General features: G+C 37.9%; 1 protein-coding gene across 6 annotated transcripts in view; it reads right to left on the bottom strand.

Moving 5' to 3' along the window:
- The window catches only part of RAMP3 (receptor activity modifying protein 3), a 147159-nt gene that overhangs the window by 111106 nt on the left and 18052 nt on the right, over window positions 1-18001 (bottom strand). For 4 of the 6 annotated variants that reach the window (XR_013182594.1, XM_077179420.1, XM_077179426.1 and 1 more), the window contains exon 3: window positions 14883-15015. Coding sequence is in view for 5 of the 6 variants with exons in the window: in XM_077179420.1 (XP_077035535.1) it covers window positions 14883-15015 (133 nt within the window). In the remaining variant the exon portion in view is untranslated. Of the gene's footprint in view, window positions 1-397; window positions 2006-10085; window positions 10237-14882; window positions 15016-18001 lie in introns of those variants that run through there. The other 2 variants (XM_077179423.1, XM_077179429.1) reach the window with 2 other exon arrangements.

Raw genomic sequence — 18001 nt, 5'->3', positions numbered from 1 at the left:
TTTGGGTGTTCAGTCCAGAGCAGGTTTCAAGAGGTCCAAAGAAAAAGAAAAACCACAGTCCAAGGAACTTCTTTGCCTCAGATAGCTAAACTAACTAAAAGCAAAGGAGAGCTCTATCCTGCTGTCTGTCCATCCGCAGACAACACAGTCAGGAGCAGGAATGTGGAGGAGTGAGTGCAGTGTCTGAAAACAAACTGCACGCTTCTTCACTCCCCCCTTCACTCTCAGAACCAGTCTTAAAGGTGCAAAACTTATTATTCAATATAAACAGAACAAGACGATTGAGGATAAAAGCATCATATAGTCAACCTAGGACAAGCAGAATCTACTACATTAAGCAAATGTAGAACAAGGAGGTAAATGTGGCCTGACATTTGGTACTGCATTATTCAGATCAAATATTTAGTAGCACCAGAATTTTACCAAGCCAAAAACTTCAACTGGCAAGCAGGCTTTACTTTCCACCACTCCTGACTAGATTTTAATGATTACTTAATTGTACACTCAGCCCATTTTTGGAGAACACCCAGTAAGAGGAGAAGTAGTCTCTGAAGCCATTACTTTATCATGTCTTCAGAAGCCAATCCCATAACTCCCTTGAGTTAAAGACAAAAGTCAAAAGAGTAAGTGAAGGCAAATCCTAGTCCCACAAACACTTAGGCATACATATCCAACTTCTTATAAGCACAGTATCTCATAAGTAGCCATCACTGATGATATGTGGAAGATGCCCTTAATAGCCTGAATATAATCATTACATATCTAGTCCTTACAGTCAAACACATCAGGCTTGTGATTCTGTCAGGGAAATGCAAATTTTAAAACCTCTTCTTTATGGATCAAGTTTCAAAGTTCTTGTTAAGTTGGTCAACTAGTGAAAGCCTTCATTTTGTTTGGGCTTCTCACCAAAGGAGACAGCATGTTTCTGGGGGCAAGCACTGTTTTTGTGTACATCAATATTTGAAATTTTACAGTTAAAATTTTAAACCTTGTACTAGAACATGTGAATGGAAGCAGAAAGCATTCCAAAATTCAGCTCCAAATTATAAGACCATCTTCTGATCTCCAGTAAACACTTCTCAGCGCTGAAAATGGCAGATGCACAATCTCTGCTACCTCATCTGCTTTCTCTCTATTATAGTCAGTTTTTTCTCTATTTAATTCAAATTACTTCAGAATGACAGGGCAAAGGCAATACCTGACTAAGGTCAGGATTTTTTTCTTTCCTAGCAGCTATGCATTTCCCCTCAGTGTCATTAGGAAAACTATTAGCATTTTCTGGCACATATCCTCTTTCAAAGGCCAAGCATGACAGAGATGAGAGCCATGAAAAGCCAATAACACAATTTGAAGGCACATTCCATATTGTACATGTACAATAGTAGGAATGTCATGTACAATTTCAAATCAAACTTCTGCATACTTCAAAACTATGTTGCCTTTACAGTCGGTCAAAGACTGGAATAATTGTAGGGCATGATGCACAATACAACTTCTTTGAAGCTTCCCCTGCCAAGGAAGGGAGCCCATGACAACCAGTACTTTGGACAGATGAGTTCCACACCTGTTGTGCCTAGCAAAAAAAAGCCTCATTAAAAAAAAAGCAAGCTACTAGAGAATTACACTCAAATCTGCCACTGTAGTGATGGAGAGACATGCAAGAAGCATGTTATCCTTGTATCTATCCCGCTCAACTCCTTCCCAAAAGCATTTCCACCTGAGTCACCACAGATTGGCACAATCCTCACTCCAGTCAGTGTGAATACAAGTGCTCCCGGTGCAAGTAGGTGTTTGGGTCAGTCACTGACAGCCACCTCCTGAGGTGCTTCTGCTTTCTCCCAAATACATCAGTCACTTTGTTCATTCACCTTGGAAAGTTTGCTGCAATTAACAGCTTATTTGTCTCCACTCTTCTCAGAATGTTCCAACTGCATGATAAAACCATCATTCCAGCACTGCTTCCAAAATTAAATGCTCAGCCAGCTTCAATCCAGTCATCCAACACCTGGGGAGAAGCCAGAGTCAGGAGGGAAGTTGCTAGTCCAGAATTGCTCTGAGCTCATTCCACATTTCAAGAGCTCAAGGCTTTTCTTTCCATCTAGATGAACCAAGCTGACAGGTGAGCAGAGAAAATGTGGCTTGAATTCAGACTTGTGCTCCACAGTTGAGCGTCCACTCAAAACAAGCAATCATGAAGATAATTTTTCTGACCAACAGACAAAACTCAGAGAGAAAGAAATAACAGAAGGACCCTTCTTTTTCATTCCAGCTTACATCTACAAATAACTGCTTCATATTCCATTTTTATGAGGATATTAAAAAGTATTAAAGTGTCACCTGCTGAGTGGAAGCTGTTATTAGATTCCACTTAGTCCAAAGTAGCACAAGCCTTTTATAATACCACAGCACTATTTTTTCAAGTGGAAAGAGGGGAGAGAAATATCTGGTAATATGCAGCTGTGAAACAGAAATCATCAGTCAATCAGGCTTACATTTTGAGGAAGACCCACTGTAGGATCTCCACAGATGACAATTTTCTTTTTAATTAAAAAAAAAAAATCAACAAATAATCTGTAACTAAGTTGAACTTTTCATAGCTAGCCTTACATAATTTTTATGAGCATGTAAAGAATGTACACTTCTCCTGATTATTTATGGAAAATGGGTTTTATATAAACTTTTAAAAATTCCTGTAATTAAAAAAGCCACTTGCTTTGGGAGGAGAGTGGCTGTTGTGTTCTGCTTCAAGCAGAGCACAAATAATGGGAGTTAAAAATCAGTTGACTAATTACAGATCTTAAGCTTCAGATTATGTCAGCTACTGGACTAGTTAAAGAATAAATCCTTTTTGCAGTCTGGCATAATAAATGAATTATGTGAAATCGCAATCTAGGCATGGACAGCTCACAAACAAGACCAAAACTGATGTAAAAGTAACCATAAAATCAGAGGAATGGTAAGAACATTAGAAATTGATTTAAAATTAGGCCTAAAGACTGTTAGGGAAGAAGCCTAATATAGAAAGTTCTGCTTATCTACTATTCAAATACATCATTATGATTTAGCATGACTCTGACAGCACAGCATGTTCCCATTGAATGTGGGTTTCTTCCTTTCTTATGTCCTCCCCTCTTACTTGTGGTGGAAAAGACATTCCCTCTCCTTATGTAACTACTTCTTGTGCCTTGTGGCTTCCCAAGACTGTTCCAACATCTCATACACACATCAGAAGCAAATGGTGGACCCAAAGGGCCTTACTCCTTATCCACAACTGGGTATGAAAGATTTGAGTGTTGCAACATTCCCTGGAGTTGCTTAAGGGTAAGCCAGCAACCTCCTAAACAGCTGCAGAAAACATTATGTCAGAGGATTTTGGATAATGTTCACCCAGACTGCTGGTAGATTAGAAGCAGAGGGACCCAGCATCTTGAGACTGTCACCTGGGAAAGGTAGCAGTTTCGTAGCTCCTGGATCTGCTAAATTTATTTAACTTTATCTTGGGCCCAGCTAAACTCTACCTCAGTTTGAGGAAGAATAATATAACATGGCACACATCACCAGTGAAATGTCACAAACCCTTGTGGTAAGAAAGCAGTTATGGGGTCTGAAAATATTTAAGCACTGTGAGTAACCAAGTAGTAGGGTATTTTCTGAGGCTTTATCCAATTCCTCTTTGGCTGATGAAAACAATGACTTATTTTCATAGTAATGGTTAAAAAACAGTCTGTTTCCCTGCACAGAAACAGGCAACACCAGAAAGAACCTTACATTTTTGCACCTACTTTTTATACGTAGTAATACCAATACCTTACCCCTGAATACTATGAATCAGCCTAGACATATATTTTGCTTCCTGTTGCTCCCCAGTAACAGGAAGCAAAAATCCATTATAGATTACAGTGCAACATGGTTATACATAACATAGAACCAACTTAAGATCACTGTGCTTCTTAAGCCACCTTCCTGCAGATAAAAATTGGACTCAGGACCTCACTGATAACTCCCAGTCCCACAGGCAGATAACTCCCAGTCCCACTTCTAGATGCCAGAATTCTCATTTGAATATTTCTATGTTTATTTTATAATGACACCTTAATATGAAATGGTACATTTTAGCAGTGAAATGTATGAAAGATATTTGTATATCTGAGAGAAATGCAAAACATAAATTTTTGAGAGCTGCAAAGAGCTGTGCTCATAGTTGTTCATCAATGCACTATTGCCTTGACAACTTTTGATTTCCACTCCTTCTATACTCAGAGAAAATTTTTAATTTTACAAAGCTGCCATATCTATTATTTTTATAAGCACTACAGGCATCTCATACATTGCCTTCAAGTTCGTCACTGCAGCCAGCAACATATGTCTGCCTTTTGTAGATTACACTACAGGCTGAAGAAAGTGACTTATCTTCTTAAGAGTGCAGAAGACTGCACTTCATGTCTTGAAACTACTTTCCAATACATAATTACTACTATTCTGTAAAGATAAATAGAAATGCCAGAGAGTTGGCAATTAACCATGTAAAATACATTTTTTAAAGTATTGTTACATAATAAACTTCTGTAATTGAAACAAGACTGAATACAAAACATAGTAGTATTAATTCATACCTATTGTGTTGTCAACAGTTAACCACATGACTAATACCACATGTAGCCTGGAGCAAGAAAATCTATTTTTTTTTGTCTCTTTGTCTCTGCTGAGTTAATCTCCATTATTGTGTTTTCGTGCTAGATGCATTTAGAAAACAAGAATGTAGAAATTGTTTTGCAAACCAGAAGTAACAGAAAAGTTTGTATTAACTTTTCCTTTTCATAATGTATTTATATATTCATTTTAACTGCCTCTAAAAATTTACTGTCCAGTATATTTTCTCTAAAAATTACTGATCTTACCACAATAAAATTCAAAAGGTCATGAAAGGTATTGAAAGATATATCAGCTGACAGTCCTGAGATTTAACAGCAGAACTGCTTTCTAACATCACCTCTAAGTTACTTACATTATTTTTTCCAAGTGACTTAGAATTATTATATTCTTATATCTTGAATATTTGTTAGTTGACTTGGAAATACCAGCACTGACATACTGATGTCACCTTGTGAGTGTAAGCCACTACCATTAGTCCAAGGCATCTGCTGAAGTACACATCAATTTGACCCACAGCACCCTTGCTAAAATATTGTTACTGGGGTCTTCAGGTGACATTGACTTCAATATTGAAAACTCTTTCAGAACTTCAAGAAAATACTGACATTTATATCACTGACCTCTTGGAAAATGCTAGATTTTACTCCCTTGTTGAAAAAAAAATAATCAGGACAAATAAATGTAACAGGTGTTAAAACTTGCTGAAAAAAAGCTCTTGAAAAACTGAAATCTGACATTAAAAACTAAAAGTTTTCAGCTCTTGATAATGCTTCCTACTTAGCAGCAGGCTCAGACGATCCTTCTGTTTTTTCATACCAATGGAACATCCACAAAGATTTGCAAAATTATTGATAAATTGAAGAACAGAAAGATTTGAGCCCTTAAAAACCTTGAAAATATGGATAATGGGCTGAAAAGTCACATTATTCTGGCATGATACAGTCATTATATGTTTTTTAATGGAAGACCCAATGTCTCCCGTGGTTTAACAAAGAAAGAAACAGTTATCCCTGATGAATAAGAAATTCCAGTTGTTTTCTCTCCTCCCCATTCCACTCCACTGGTATCCTTGAATGGTGGCTTTTGTAGACTGTGATTACAACATGCATTGTGGTATAAATAACAATAATATAGTTTTACTTCACCAAATCTGAGTTCTTGGTAGTGAGTGTATTTAATTCAGCAGCCTCCCAAAATATTGGCAAATTTCTCTTTATCCTCTACAATAAATCCATTTACTGGTTTCAAGTGAGCTCTGCAAAGCAAGGTTTTGTTTGCAAAAAGCAAGATTTTTCAGTGTCTAAAATGAAAACCCAAGAAATCTCATCAGATAAAAACTGATAAGGCTTTGCTAGTTTGTAGCATAGCTATGTTTATAACGTGCTGCAGAACAAAATCATGACTTGGAATTTATAAGCAAAGTGGTCTGCAGGTCATCACAGAATTTAGAAATGTCAGTGTTCTTAATATAGCATTAAAATTCAGAAGTCAGAGTAATTCACTAAAACATTCAACATTCATTAATGTTTTTCACCACCCTTCTACATCATGTAAGACAGCCACAGAAAACAGTGTTAGAAAAGCATTGCTGTAATTCTCCACTAAAGAGAGAAAAAGTATTAGAAATGAGTATTCAAAGCCTTTCCAATACCTTACCTGGAATTATCAAATACAGACTTTATTTTCACAGCCATGTATTATATAAAACGACTGTGCCTCTCCTTTATAGCAAAGGCAAAAACTATAATGCTCTAAAGAACCATATTTCAGCCCCTGCATCTATCAGGACAAAAGCAGTTATATGGGAATGACGTATTCCTGTCTCATGTCTGAATGTCTGAATTCAAACTAACCACTTTATTTCTATTCATCAGGACATATTCTTATCTATACAATACAAAATAAAGCAAATACATTTCACATGAAAGTATGATCTGAAATTGAGATCCTATGGAAGATATTCTTTTATAGCCTCATTAGGGGACCCACCGCGTCTTTGCATTAACCTCACAGCAACTAGGATGGCTGATCCCAAAACAGCACTTGATTGTACACATTCTCAGCACAGCCCTGTACCTGAGATTTTATAAACTTTAGGTTTCTTTCATTCCCAATGTTTTAAATAATAGATGGTAAGCATTATTATTTCTGCAATGAGAAATTGCTATCGTCACCTACCAGCATGATGGCAACACAAGTGCTCAAATACGATGTTCTTCTCCATTGTTTTACTGCCTCACACCTGATTTATTAGCTGCTTTGCTTTTGTTTTGAAAAGAAAAGCATGAGTCACAGAAAAAAAATAATATGTTCTTGGGATAACAATTACCAGCCTGGTTTTGCCATTGCTGCCATGAGTTTTTAGATGGCTTTTTTAGTACAAAACTACTGTAAGTTTTGATAGGTAAAGAGGTGAAAGAAATACACAGGTAAAAAATATTAAATATCAGTATCATCTTCATTTCACCAAGAGCTTAAAAAAAGCAGCAACTGTATCTGTATGAGAAGCTCAAAGGAAGACAATCCTACCAAAGAAGACCAAATGCTGGCATCTACCACACCAGTACTTTTCCTATACCCAACTGAACACTAAATGCTTAATCAGCTACACTGACATGAGGCCACACAAAGTGCAGGTTTACTCAACCTTCAGAACAGAAACATCATTTTTACTCCATCACAGAAACACTGAGATGACAAACAGTATTTTCTTCTACAAAATCTGGACTAACAAATCTGGGAGGACTTGCAGCTGGCTAAATAAGGGATTTCGGTCCCCCTTCTCAGTTAGATCTTCAGGGAAAAAGAAGACATTACTCTTCAGATACATACAGAACTTTAGGCAACAAAATTGCAGAAAATTATCCAGAAACCAGGCAATACAATGGCCTTTTGTTGTGCAAGCACATTTGTTATTTGCAGCATTTTCATCATGACTTTGCTCAAGGTGAACCATAACCAATGTACTTGTCTGTGTACAGGCATATGAATCCCAACACAAATACAGAGCACCCCCTCCTAACATGACACAAATGAGGAAGTGAGACTTCCTTTAATCAGTACTGTTCTGGATCTAAAATTATATGTGCTGGTCACTCAAACATCCAGTTTGCAGCAGCCCCAGGTTGCCTTTCATGTGAGAAAATCACATTCAAGACTTTTCTGATAATATTTAAAAGAATGAACCGAAGGTGTTGGCTTTCTAATTGTGAGACCAATACCATGGGAACATATTAGTTCACACGAATCACTGGCTCACCTCAGCTGCAAAGCAAACCCAGTGGTTTGTCTGAGATTTTCACTAGGGATTTGTACTGAGATTTCATATAAGGGAATATGCCAAGCCTACCTGGAAGGAAACAGAAGAGGTAGTTACCCAGGAAATGAGAAGGCTGAGGTATTCTAATGACCCTTTTGCCTTGGTCTTCACTGGCAAATGCTGCAGTCACTTGCAGAAGGCAAGGCAGGAATTTGGAGAATGAAGAACTACCCACAGTAGGAGAAGATCAGATTCAAAAATATGTAAGGAACCTGAAGGTCCACAGGACCTGATGAGAGGCATTTGAAGGTCCTGAATGAACTGGCAGAGGAGGCGGCTAAGTCATTATCCATCACATTTGAGAAGTCACAGCAGTTTGCTGAAGTTCCAATTGGAAAAGAGGAAACAACCCTCATTTTTAAAAAGGAAAATTAAAAGGAGCACCTCTCCTCTGAAGACAGGCTAAGATATTTAGGGTTGCTAAGCCTGTAGAAGAGGCTTTGTGAAGACCTTACAGCACCTTGCAATACGTAAAGGGGACTAAAGAGAGGCGAGAGGGACAGTAGTGACAAAACAAGGGCAATAGCTTTAAACAGAAAGAGAGTAGGTTTGGATTAGATATTACAATGAAACTCATTATTGTCTAAAACAGCTTGCCCAGAAAAGCTGTGGATGCTTGTCCTAGGTTGATTATATGATGCTTTTATCCCCAATCGTCTTGATCTGTTTATGCTGAATAATAAATTTTGCACCTTTAAGACTGGTTCTGAGAGTGAAGGCGGGAGAGAAGAAGCATGCAGTTTGTTTTCAGACACTGCACTCGCTCCTCCACATTCCTGCTCCTGGACAGCGTTGTCTGCGGATGGACAAGACAGTGGGACGGAGCTCTCCTTTGTTTTAGCTAGTTTTAGCTAGCTGAGGCAAAGAAGTTCCCTGGACTGTGGGCATTTTTCTGTTTTTTCCCTTTTCTTTGGACCTGTTTAAACCTGCTCTGTGATTACAGCATGGACTGAACACCAGAAGAGCACCAGCAGCTCACACCTGTGGCCCACCGGGCCAGGCCTGGGCCGTGGCATTTCCAGTGCCAGAGGGACTGATAAGAGACTGAGTGAGCTGAGCTGCAATCCAGGGAGGGGACTTTCTGAGTTTGTCATCTCTTTTGGAGCAGCGAGGGGTTTTATTGTTTAATACTGTTTAGGTTTTATTGTTTAATAAACAGCTTTTTTCCACTTTTCTCTAAGGAGTTGTTTTCTCCTGGACTGGCTGGGGGGGAGGGGCAAATTGAATCTGCTTTCCTAGAAGGAGCCTCTTTGGGGGTTCTCTCCAAAATTTCCCCTGAACCAGGACACTTTTCCATCTCTGGAAGTGTTCAGGGACAGGTTGGATGAGGCTTTGAGCAATCTGGTGTAGTGGAAGATGTCCCTGTCCACAGCTTGGAACCAAATGATCTTTAAGGTCCCTTCCAACCCAAACTATTCAGCAATTCTATGGTTTTCACAGTACATTCCTCTTCTGTAGAAGTTTTGTCACTAGCAGCTGGATCCAATCGCTGATTGGTGTCTAGATCAGGCTTCGTGCAGCAGTCAGTGGGGAAGATGAAAAAACTTAGATAACCAACCAAGAAAATTACTCAGTTTGGAGGGTTCTTACATACACAGCAGAGGTTCTTACCTCTGAGCTTTAGGAAGTGTGGGCCTGTCATTTCATTTTGGGCTGCACATGTTTCTTACAGGGTTTGCCTTCCCATTGATCTTAATGTGATCTGGCTTTCTTTCATGTAATATTCTACTAAGTTTCTTTGAAAACCAGGCACTTTTACAGCTAGCTTAGTTTGGCCAAATTGTAACAGGCAAAACTCTCACTGACTTAAAAATTGCGCAACAGAATTAGCTTTCCAAATTACATCAAATGTAGTCATACAGATTTTTTTCCTTAATTCTTTTTTCAAATCCTTGGCGTCTATATAGAACATGGGTGGACTCCCTCATCATCTTCAATGGGACTGAAACTGTTTATAGAATTAACATTTCATGTGAAGTGTTGTGGGAAAACTACACTAAGGCTGTACAGAAAAAAGAATAGTTATTTACAGTAGGCACAGACCTTGGACCACGCACAGAGTAAAGCAGAGAATTTCATAACGTACACACATACCTGCAACAAATCTGCTTCAGACATACAGTTAAAGAAAAAATTTGCCCTCTTCTATTCTGCTATGAATTGAAATTTAAAACATCAGAAAAATGAGACTTTTAACATCTTCCAGGTACTGTAAAGCAATGTCACAGAGCCACTGTCTCACAGCAAATCAGGGACTTCTATAGCTGTGAAAAGAAATGCAGAGATGGGAGGAAGAAGTTTGTTACAATCCATTCTTTTTCTCAAACCCAACATCCAGATCTGACCTGTGATACATGCGCTACTTTGATAGAACTCTCTTCCAAAACACAAATTGCTATTTCACCCTTGGACTCTAAACCCAGTGGCTGGTAAACACAGAATGACTGACTGGGAGCTCCCAAAGTAGCAGGTATGCAACCCTAACAACCTGTGGGATGAGAGCTGCAATAATAGTATTGGCTTGAAATAAGAGAATGCCTCACTTGTAACAGATGACACAATCTGTTTATAGATGTAATGGATCAGTAGTAATCTTTTAAATGAAGAGTTGATGCCTTTCCATAGTATAGTCACTCTTACAGAGCTTAGAATAATGATTATTGGGCAGATTATGTGGCCTCTATTATGCAACAGTGCAGACATGGCCACAGCCATCTCTCTGGCCTCAAAATTACTGAAATGCTGGTAACTACACTCAGAAGTACTTGGAAAATGGTGATGCAGAAGAGAGAAAACTGGTACTTGGGAGCAGGCCAAAAGCTTAACAGCCACTGAAATTCTTCTTTAGTACATTTTGGTCTCACATTTCCAAAGGGGTTAGGCCTAAGAGACACATACAGATTTGTTTAGAGACTGTTTGTTCTAGGTAAATTGTTTCCAGGATCCAGTCAGAAGCATTTGAAAAACTGTTCCATGAGTTAAGAATAGAAAGTAATCTAAGCAATTACAATAAGGAACATTTTTTCAGGTTCATGTAAGACAGCTCTGGGCACTTCCGTCTTCATCTGGCCACTTGCTTCAGAAATTAGTCATATCTGGCCTCTCAACTGTAGTCCTACACCAGGATTTATCACAGCACACAAAAAAAAGTATGACTGTTAATAATGAATTTTGGCATGTGGACAGTAGTTGATTTTACATATTCAGCTGTAATTGCTAAATATTAAGAAGACAATAAGGAAACACAATACATACTTATTATATGTAATGCAGCACTATTAATATATATGTTACTAAAAGTAGGCATAACAGAAATACTACACATGAAAAATAAAAACCCTCCTGCAATTTCCAGTCTTCTGGCAAATGAAAAGTATATTTGCTTTTGTTAATTCCTCATATAGCTTTCACCCACACTTTAGTCTCTGCTTATTCACCTCCCATGTACCATAATTTTGAGTCTTTTAAACAACCTTGTTGTATTTTCATCTTCAGAGCTCTCTCTCAATAATCTAAAGGCCTCAGCAAAACTGCAATAGGCAAACTCCTTCTCTTCTTCAATGAACAACTCTGACTGTTCATTGTCTGTGTATTGACTGTCAATATGTCTGTTCATTGACTGTTCATTCTGTGTATTGAAGGTTTTACCTTTTTTGTAAGCTGTTTGTAGTTAGCCTTCATATTCTGATGTCCAAGCTAGAACCACTGAAATCCACCACGTCTAAATGACTTAAAATATGTTAAAATCTCACTGTGATCCCTCATTGTATTTAAGCTTTCAAATACTTTTGGACAATTTGACCCAGAGTACTTGTATCCTAACTAACTGTGAATCCTCACAGAAATATGCAAAAATTAATAGGAAAACTTTAATCTAACAGTGCTTCTGTAAAACTTTACCTGAGAATTTAGTGTCTATATGTGATCATCTTACATTTCCAGCAAGTTCAATATCAGCTGTGGAGGCTAAAACTCTCATATTGGTTTGCAGTACCAGCTGCCACACACAGAAGCCTTGTCTGTTCAAAATCATTGAAAAGGCTGCTTTTTAAAGAACACACGTTTGTTAAGAATGTCAGAGATGTCAGAAAATCTTACAGGTTAATTATGTTAACAGCAAACTGGAGTCACTGCAAATTCTCTCACAAATGTTTAGCCAAATGGTGAAGCACTACAGATAATTGCTATTTACAATCCCATAACCAAAGGACAGCCATTTACACTGAAGAGCTAAAACTCCTCCACAAAACAAGGAATTTAGAAAATTAGCAGATTTCCATTAACTGTTACATTTTAATATAAGTTACAAAGATTTATTTCAAAGTGAAAAGTGCCATGTAGAAATTACTGCATGAAGAAACAGTTTCTTTTACATAATACTCACAGTTTTAATCCACTATCTGATCCAGACTGATTGTTACTGCTGGAGGCTACATGTAAAATCAGCACAAACTAATATTACCACGTTTAAATATCTGAATTTTAAGTGCCCATGGATAGATATATAAGTTTTTTATTAATTTGTCAGATTACTCCAAAGAAAGAAGTATTTCTGTCCCATCTCTCAGGGTTCTTCCAGTGAGCTGGAATAAATTAACCTCTATGTGTCCCTGCTCACAGCAGAGGTGTTGGAACAAGAGGATCTTTACAGTCACTTCAAACCCAGGCCATTCTGTGATTATATATGTTTCTTATAGAATGTATGACACCAGACAACAAGGTCTATTCTCAAAAGAGTAAAAATCTTAAAGGTAGATGCACATTTCCTGCCTCTTCAGTGCAATGAACCCTTATGATAAGTTAGTAATCAGACTTCTAATGCTTGATTAATGCTTGATTCAAGAGATAAATTTGAAAACAAATTCCTCTTGCTACTCTCTTCTAAAGTAGAACCTGAAACATCTAAAAAAAGGTTTTTTAGAGAATATATATTATGTTAAAAATGTAAAAGATTTTTCTTCTTTAAGAGCCTTGAATTCTTCTGGTACTGCTTTTAAAGAAAAATGAGCAAAGCCTCAGACTGACCAACTTCTTCAGAAAAATTTTCTTGTACAGGGAATGAAAACGACACCAAACAGTGAGCACAACTGGAAAGGATAAAATCAAGGTGGATTCTTAAGTCTAATTAAAAAAGTCAGGAAAACTCAGAGACTTCAGTCACCTATGAACCTTGAAAAATTCTTGCACATAATATGTAAAATCTTGAATAAATTTTAGCAGAAGTCTCTCAAAAAGCTGCCTGTTTTTTCACCTGCATTAATACAGGTACAGTCTAGTATTTTGGCTCCTATAGGTACTTTTCACTGCTGCAAGTAATCCCATTAGTTGAGGTCACTTATTGATTCAAGTAACATATCATAAAAGAAATCTTGTTTTTCTAAAACAATTATAATGAAGATAAAATGGAGCAAAATTATAAATAGAAAATAAATATAAATAAAAATAAATAAATAAAACATCTTGTATACATACACTTCTCTGTCAGATTTGACTGCAATTTCTGCAAGCTGGTTTAGAAGACCTAACCTTCTCTTACTCTTCCCCACAGCTGGAGAGAGCTGCAGAAGTGCATCTTTCACTCCAGTGCCATAAGATTTAAGAATCTACCTTTTAACAGATTGCAAGATTTTAAAGTCAGCAAGGTGTGTGAATAAATGTTCTAAGAAGGAATAGCATCTAAATTGATAATATGATGCCAGATTATGAGACATTATTAACAGGTGGGGCATTTCAACACAGGTGTTGGTGCTAAGGGAGTCATGGGGAACTAATGCAACACAGCACTGCAGTCCAACATTTCATTATCCGTCCAGTCTGTTGGTGATCAGCTAGTTATAGTCTGCATCACATGACACAACACTAAACAGGACACAAGACCAATGATCCTACCAGAACACATCTGGGGCTCAATGACACTGTAACAGGTGTGGTGACAGCTGGCTTGGGGCTACTCTGCCTCCACAGTCGACTCCAGAAACAACACCAGCACAGCTTCAAATGCAGGAAGTGTTCTGCTTCAGGCTGGCTCATACCATACCAGGTCTAGTTCACTTGAGGCTTGTTTTCTGAAGTGCTGAACACCTGCAGCTTCTTCTAATTTCAGTTGGTATAGAGGGTACTCAGCACTTCCGATAATCAGGCATTATGCATGAGCGGACATGGTCTTAAGAAGCAGATGCTCCACAAAGCCAAAAATGCCACCAATTTCACAAACCCTGTGAGCTTTTTCCAGATCAGAATTTGAAGTGTGCAGCTTTATAGAGAGATGTTTAAATACCTCCCATAACTATGGAACAAGAAAAAAAGATTAGAGAATAATAATGCCACCCTCACTACTGTCAGTCTTGCAGTATTTTAGACATCCAAACAGAATGGGTGGTGCTCGCTCTCTCCATGCTAGCTGGCAGGCAAAGAAGTATATGACAGCAGGTTCAATAGGACAAATCACTTTAAAATTGGATAATTTCACATGAGGTGAATTACTGAAACAATGTCATCTTACTGAAGAAAAGGAAATCAGAAGAGGGAACTGCATTCCTGTAAAGAGAACAGCATGATTCTAAAAGCATTATTGCTTTGGTGGTTGCACAGAAAAGAGATTAGTTACAGAACATTTGCTTAAAAGGCACAGAAATATAGATTAAATGTAAACACAACTGTCTGAGGTAATGCAATAGCAGCTAGTATTAAATACCCCATTGGTTAGCTTTCATTAAAGTAGACTATTTTGCACACTGTTTGAGTTAAGAGCCAGGTGTCTCTGTCTGCACATGGCCTCACTGCAGGGCTTAAGAGTGACAGCTTAGCCCTCTGCAAGGGGCAACATAATACAGAAGGTTTTCTATATTCTGGAACATAAATATTTTATATGCATTAGGGGAGAAATATTAATACCAAAACTAACTCTTACATGATAAATTCTGTAAGGTTGCACCACTTTTTTGAGTCCACTTTCTTCATCATCTCTTCAAAGGATTTTCCACAGGCAGGCAACTTTTCTAACATGAGAGATTCATTGCAGAGCTCACTCTGTTGACGTGCACCTAGGAAACATCAGATGCACCTTTAACCACAAACACTGAAATAGAAGCACCACAAACACTGAAATAGAAGCACAAGCACATCACTCAAATTTGTTCACACAGTCCAATATGCCACTTACATTCTCATAGGCTTAACATTTAATTTTCTAAGCACTTTTAGAAAATAAACAAAACACGTATTTACATAAATATGTTAAAAACATAACTTTGTATAAAAAAGTAAAGGTTACCATATATAGTACTGCCTTTTAAATCTAGCATAGAGGAACCTACCTAATCAGTTTTCTAATCTTACTTAGCTACTACTCATATTAACTCATTACCATCCATTTGCATTTTTAGTTAAAAGCTAACTGGATGTCCCAATCCCACATTTCAGTGTAGAAAGCACTTTTCAAGCTTACACACATGCATCACATTCAACTACCTATATTACTGTGAAATTACTTTAACATTGGAAATATTTGTATGTCTTACCAGCTAAAGGGTGTGAATTTCCACAATCAAAGCTTTTTCTTTAGTATAGCCACTAAAGGAATTGTCTAGAGATCAAGTTCTGTGAGGAGCAGCTGGGGGACCTTGGGATTATTAAGTGTGGAGAAGAGGAGGCTCAGGGGAGACCTGATTGCTCTCTACAACTTCCTGAAAGGAGGCTGTAGTCAGGCAGGGTTTGGTCTCTACTCCCAGCTAACAAGCATTAGATCAGCTCGAAGTGCCAATGGACGTTTAGATTAGATATTACAAAAAATTTCTTCACCAAAAGGGGTGGATTAGGCTACCCAGGGAGGTGGTTGAGCCACCACCCGTGGAGGTATTTAAAGGATGTGTAGATGCAGAACTTAGGGACAAATTTTAGTGGTGGAGTTGAGAGTGTTGGAGTAACAGCTGGACTCAATGACCATAGAGGTCTTGTCCAACATAAACAATTCTATAATTCTAAGAATAATCTGCAATTATCAAGTGCTAAAATTGCAGCATATAGCTACTTGCAAAGAAAGAGTTAACCTTGACTTGAGCAAGCCTTTTTCAACCTATAATGGCAACTCCAGTATATTTAATCAGTCAAATGTTTTTCTCACCCAGCACATGCCTGGAGTACAAAGATAATATTTTAATATTTGTTATAAAATTGAAATTTTCAAAAAATTCTCTTCAGACTACTGTGTTTGATTTTGATAAGGCTGAAACATTTTGTTTTGATCAAGCCATTAAACGTCTTGCTTTACCTCTATAGATGCCACCATTTTGACCATGTATAAAAAAAATGCATTAACATTGAAAATTACCTGTAAATATATGTATATTGACATCTTTAATATAAATGCCTAAATTAAATTAGTCAGAAATTTTTTTTTCCCTTCACAGCAGCTCGAATTCTAGAAATGTGTTTACCTGAACAAAACTGCAACCCTAAAACAAACTGGTATATCAGGGAATCCTCCTGAGAATTCTGGAGGAACAGCTTTTTTTAAGAATACAGCCAAGGAGAACAGACCATTTACTCCTAAAAAAAATTTTCACTGAGAACATGTGTACACCAGGGAGAAGAGGTATTTCTTTTGCTTCTATTAGTTACTTTGAAAGTAGGATCCTATCACTGCTGAAAAGAGACGGTGGTTCTAATTTTGTGTGGTAACAGCCAAACACATTGCCTGAAGACAACTGAGGTCAAAATCAGGCAGGACTTTGCTTGGTAAGAAGAGAAGTCCTCATGGCCCCATTCGTTACCATCTAGTAAAGAAAACAGCAAACTCTAAGGGAAGATGACTGGCCTCAAGCTTCACATCATAACCCAGCCATCAGACACTCAGAAGCTTGAGTATCTCCATTAGAAATGAGGCATGTGATTGTGAAACAGGCTTGAGTGAACATCAATTCACACAGGAAGGAGCTGGCTCCTTTGGAGCCTGGGCAGGAGCACCTTGCAATTTCACTCCAGGTATCACAGTTGACTCCTTAGGTGGTGGTCACTCTCTCCGTGATGCTGTATGACAAATCTCATCTGGCCAAATAAACACCTTGCTTTCACATACTCGCCAAGAGCAGCTGGCCCACAACAGGACAGCCTGTGCTGCATCTGAAACCATAAGTCCACAACTTCCTACAGACCGCACACCTCTCCAGGTGTACAGCTCACTCATTGGGACCTAATTCTTGCTCCTTCATCATATCGGTCAGTGCTCTTAAAGCTGCCATGAAGCCTTTATCAATGTTGGCAAAAAGTCAGAACTACAATTACTCACCAGTGATAAAAATGGTGAAAATTACCACACAAAGGCAGCATAATTTTATCCATGAGAAGTTAACATGATAACATGGATCCTGCCTACTTAAGTGTTCATGTCGATTCATCGGGCAGCTGCAGCAGTTACCTGTTATACTTTCCACAGACAGACTTGCAGGTGAATGCTAAAGCTGTGCAGAATTCAAAACCACATACGAAAATTGCACAGCTCACAACTTAAATCCTGCACTGATGCTTTGACAAACATTACGCAAAGCTGCTTTTTCTGGCAGGGTATTCTAAACAGCCAGCTATCATATGATTTATAACCAAATCCAACACAGCTCAATTTTTTCTTCCACTATGTCACGTGTGCTGACAATTTACTCCAGAAGGATGTTTAAATGGATTTTCCATGCCATTGGTATTTCTGCTTGTCTGTATTTAAAATTTCAATATTTTGCAGGGTCATAGAAAAAAAAAACCTCCATCAGAGGCATTTGAGCCCAATCTGATGACACAAGAGTTTCTGTCTAAATCCATGACCAAAAGAGGTCAAAATCATGGATATTCTGCAAATTAATCATCACTATAAGGCTGCACCTTAAAACAAACATGTTTTAAGAACAATTCTGAAAATCTTGTGTAAATATATTGAGAATGACCTTTATAAAACACTACAACACCCTCTTGCATACAGCCAATGGATAAGACCAGTTGTAAAAAAATGCATGACAATTGACTAATTGAGATGAGATGGGA

The sequence above is a fragment of the Agelaius phoeniceus genome, chromosome 1 (genome assembly GCF_051311805.1).
Source record: "Agelaius phoeniceus isolate bAgePho1 chromosome 1, bAgePho1.hap1, whole genome shotgun sequence".
Taxonomy (NCBI): domain Eukaryota; kingdom Metazoa; phylum Chordata; class Aves; order Passeriformes; family Icteridae; genus Agelaius; species Agelaius phoeniceus.
The sequence above is the reverse complement of the archived record's forward strand: the minus strand, read 5'-3'. Positions and strand labels throughout refer to the sequence as shown.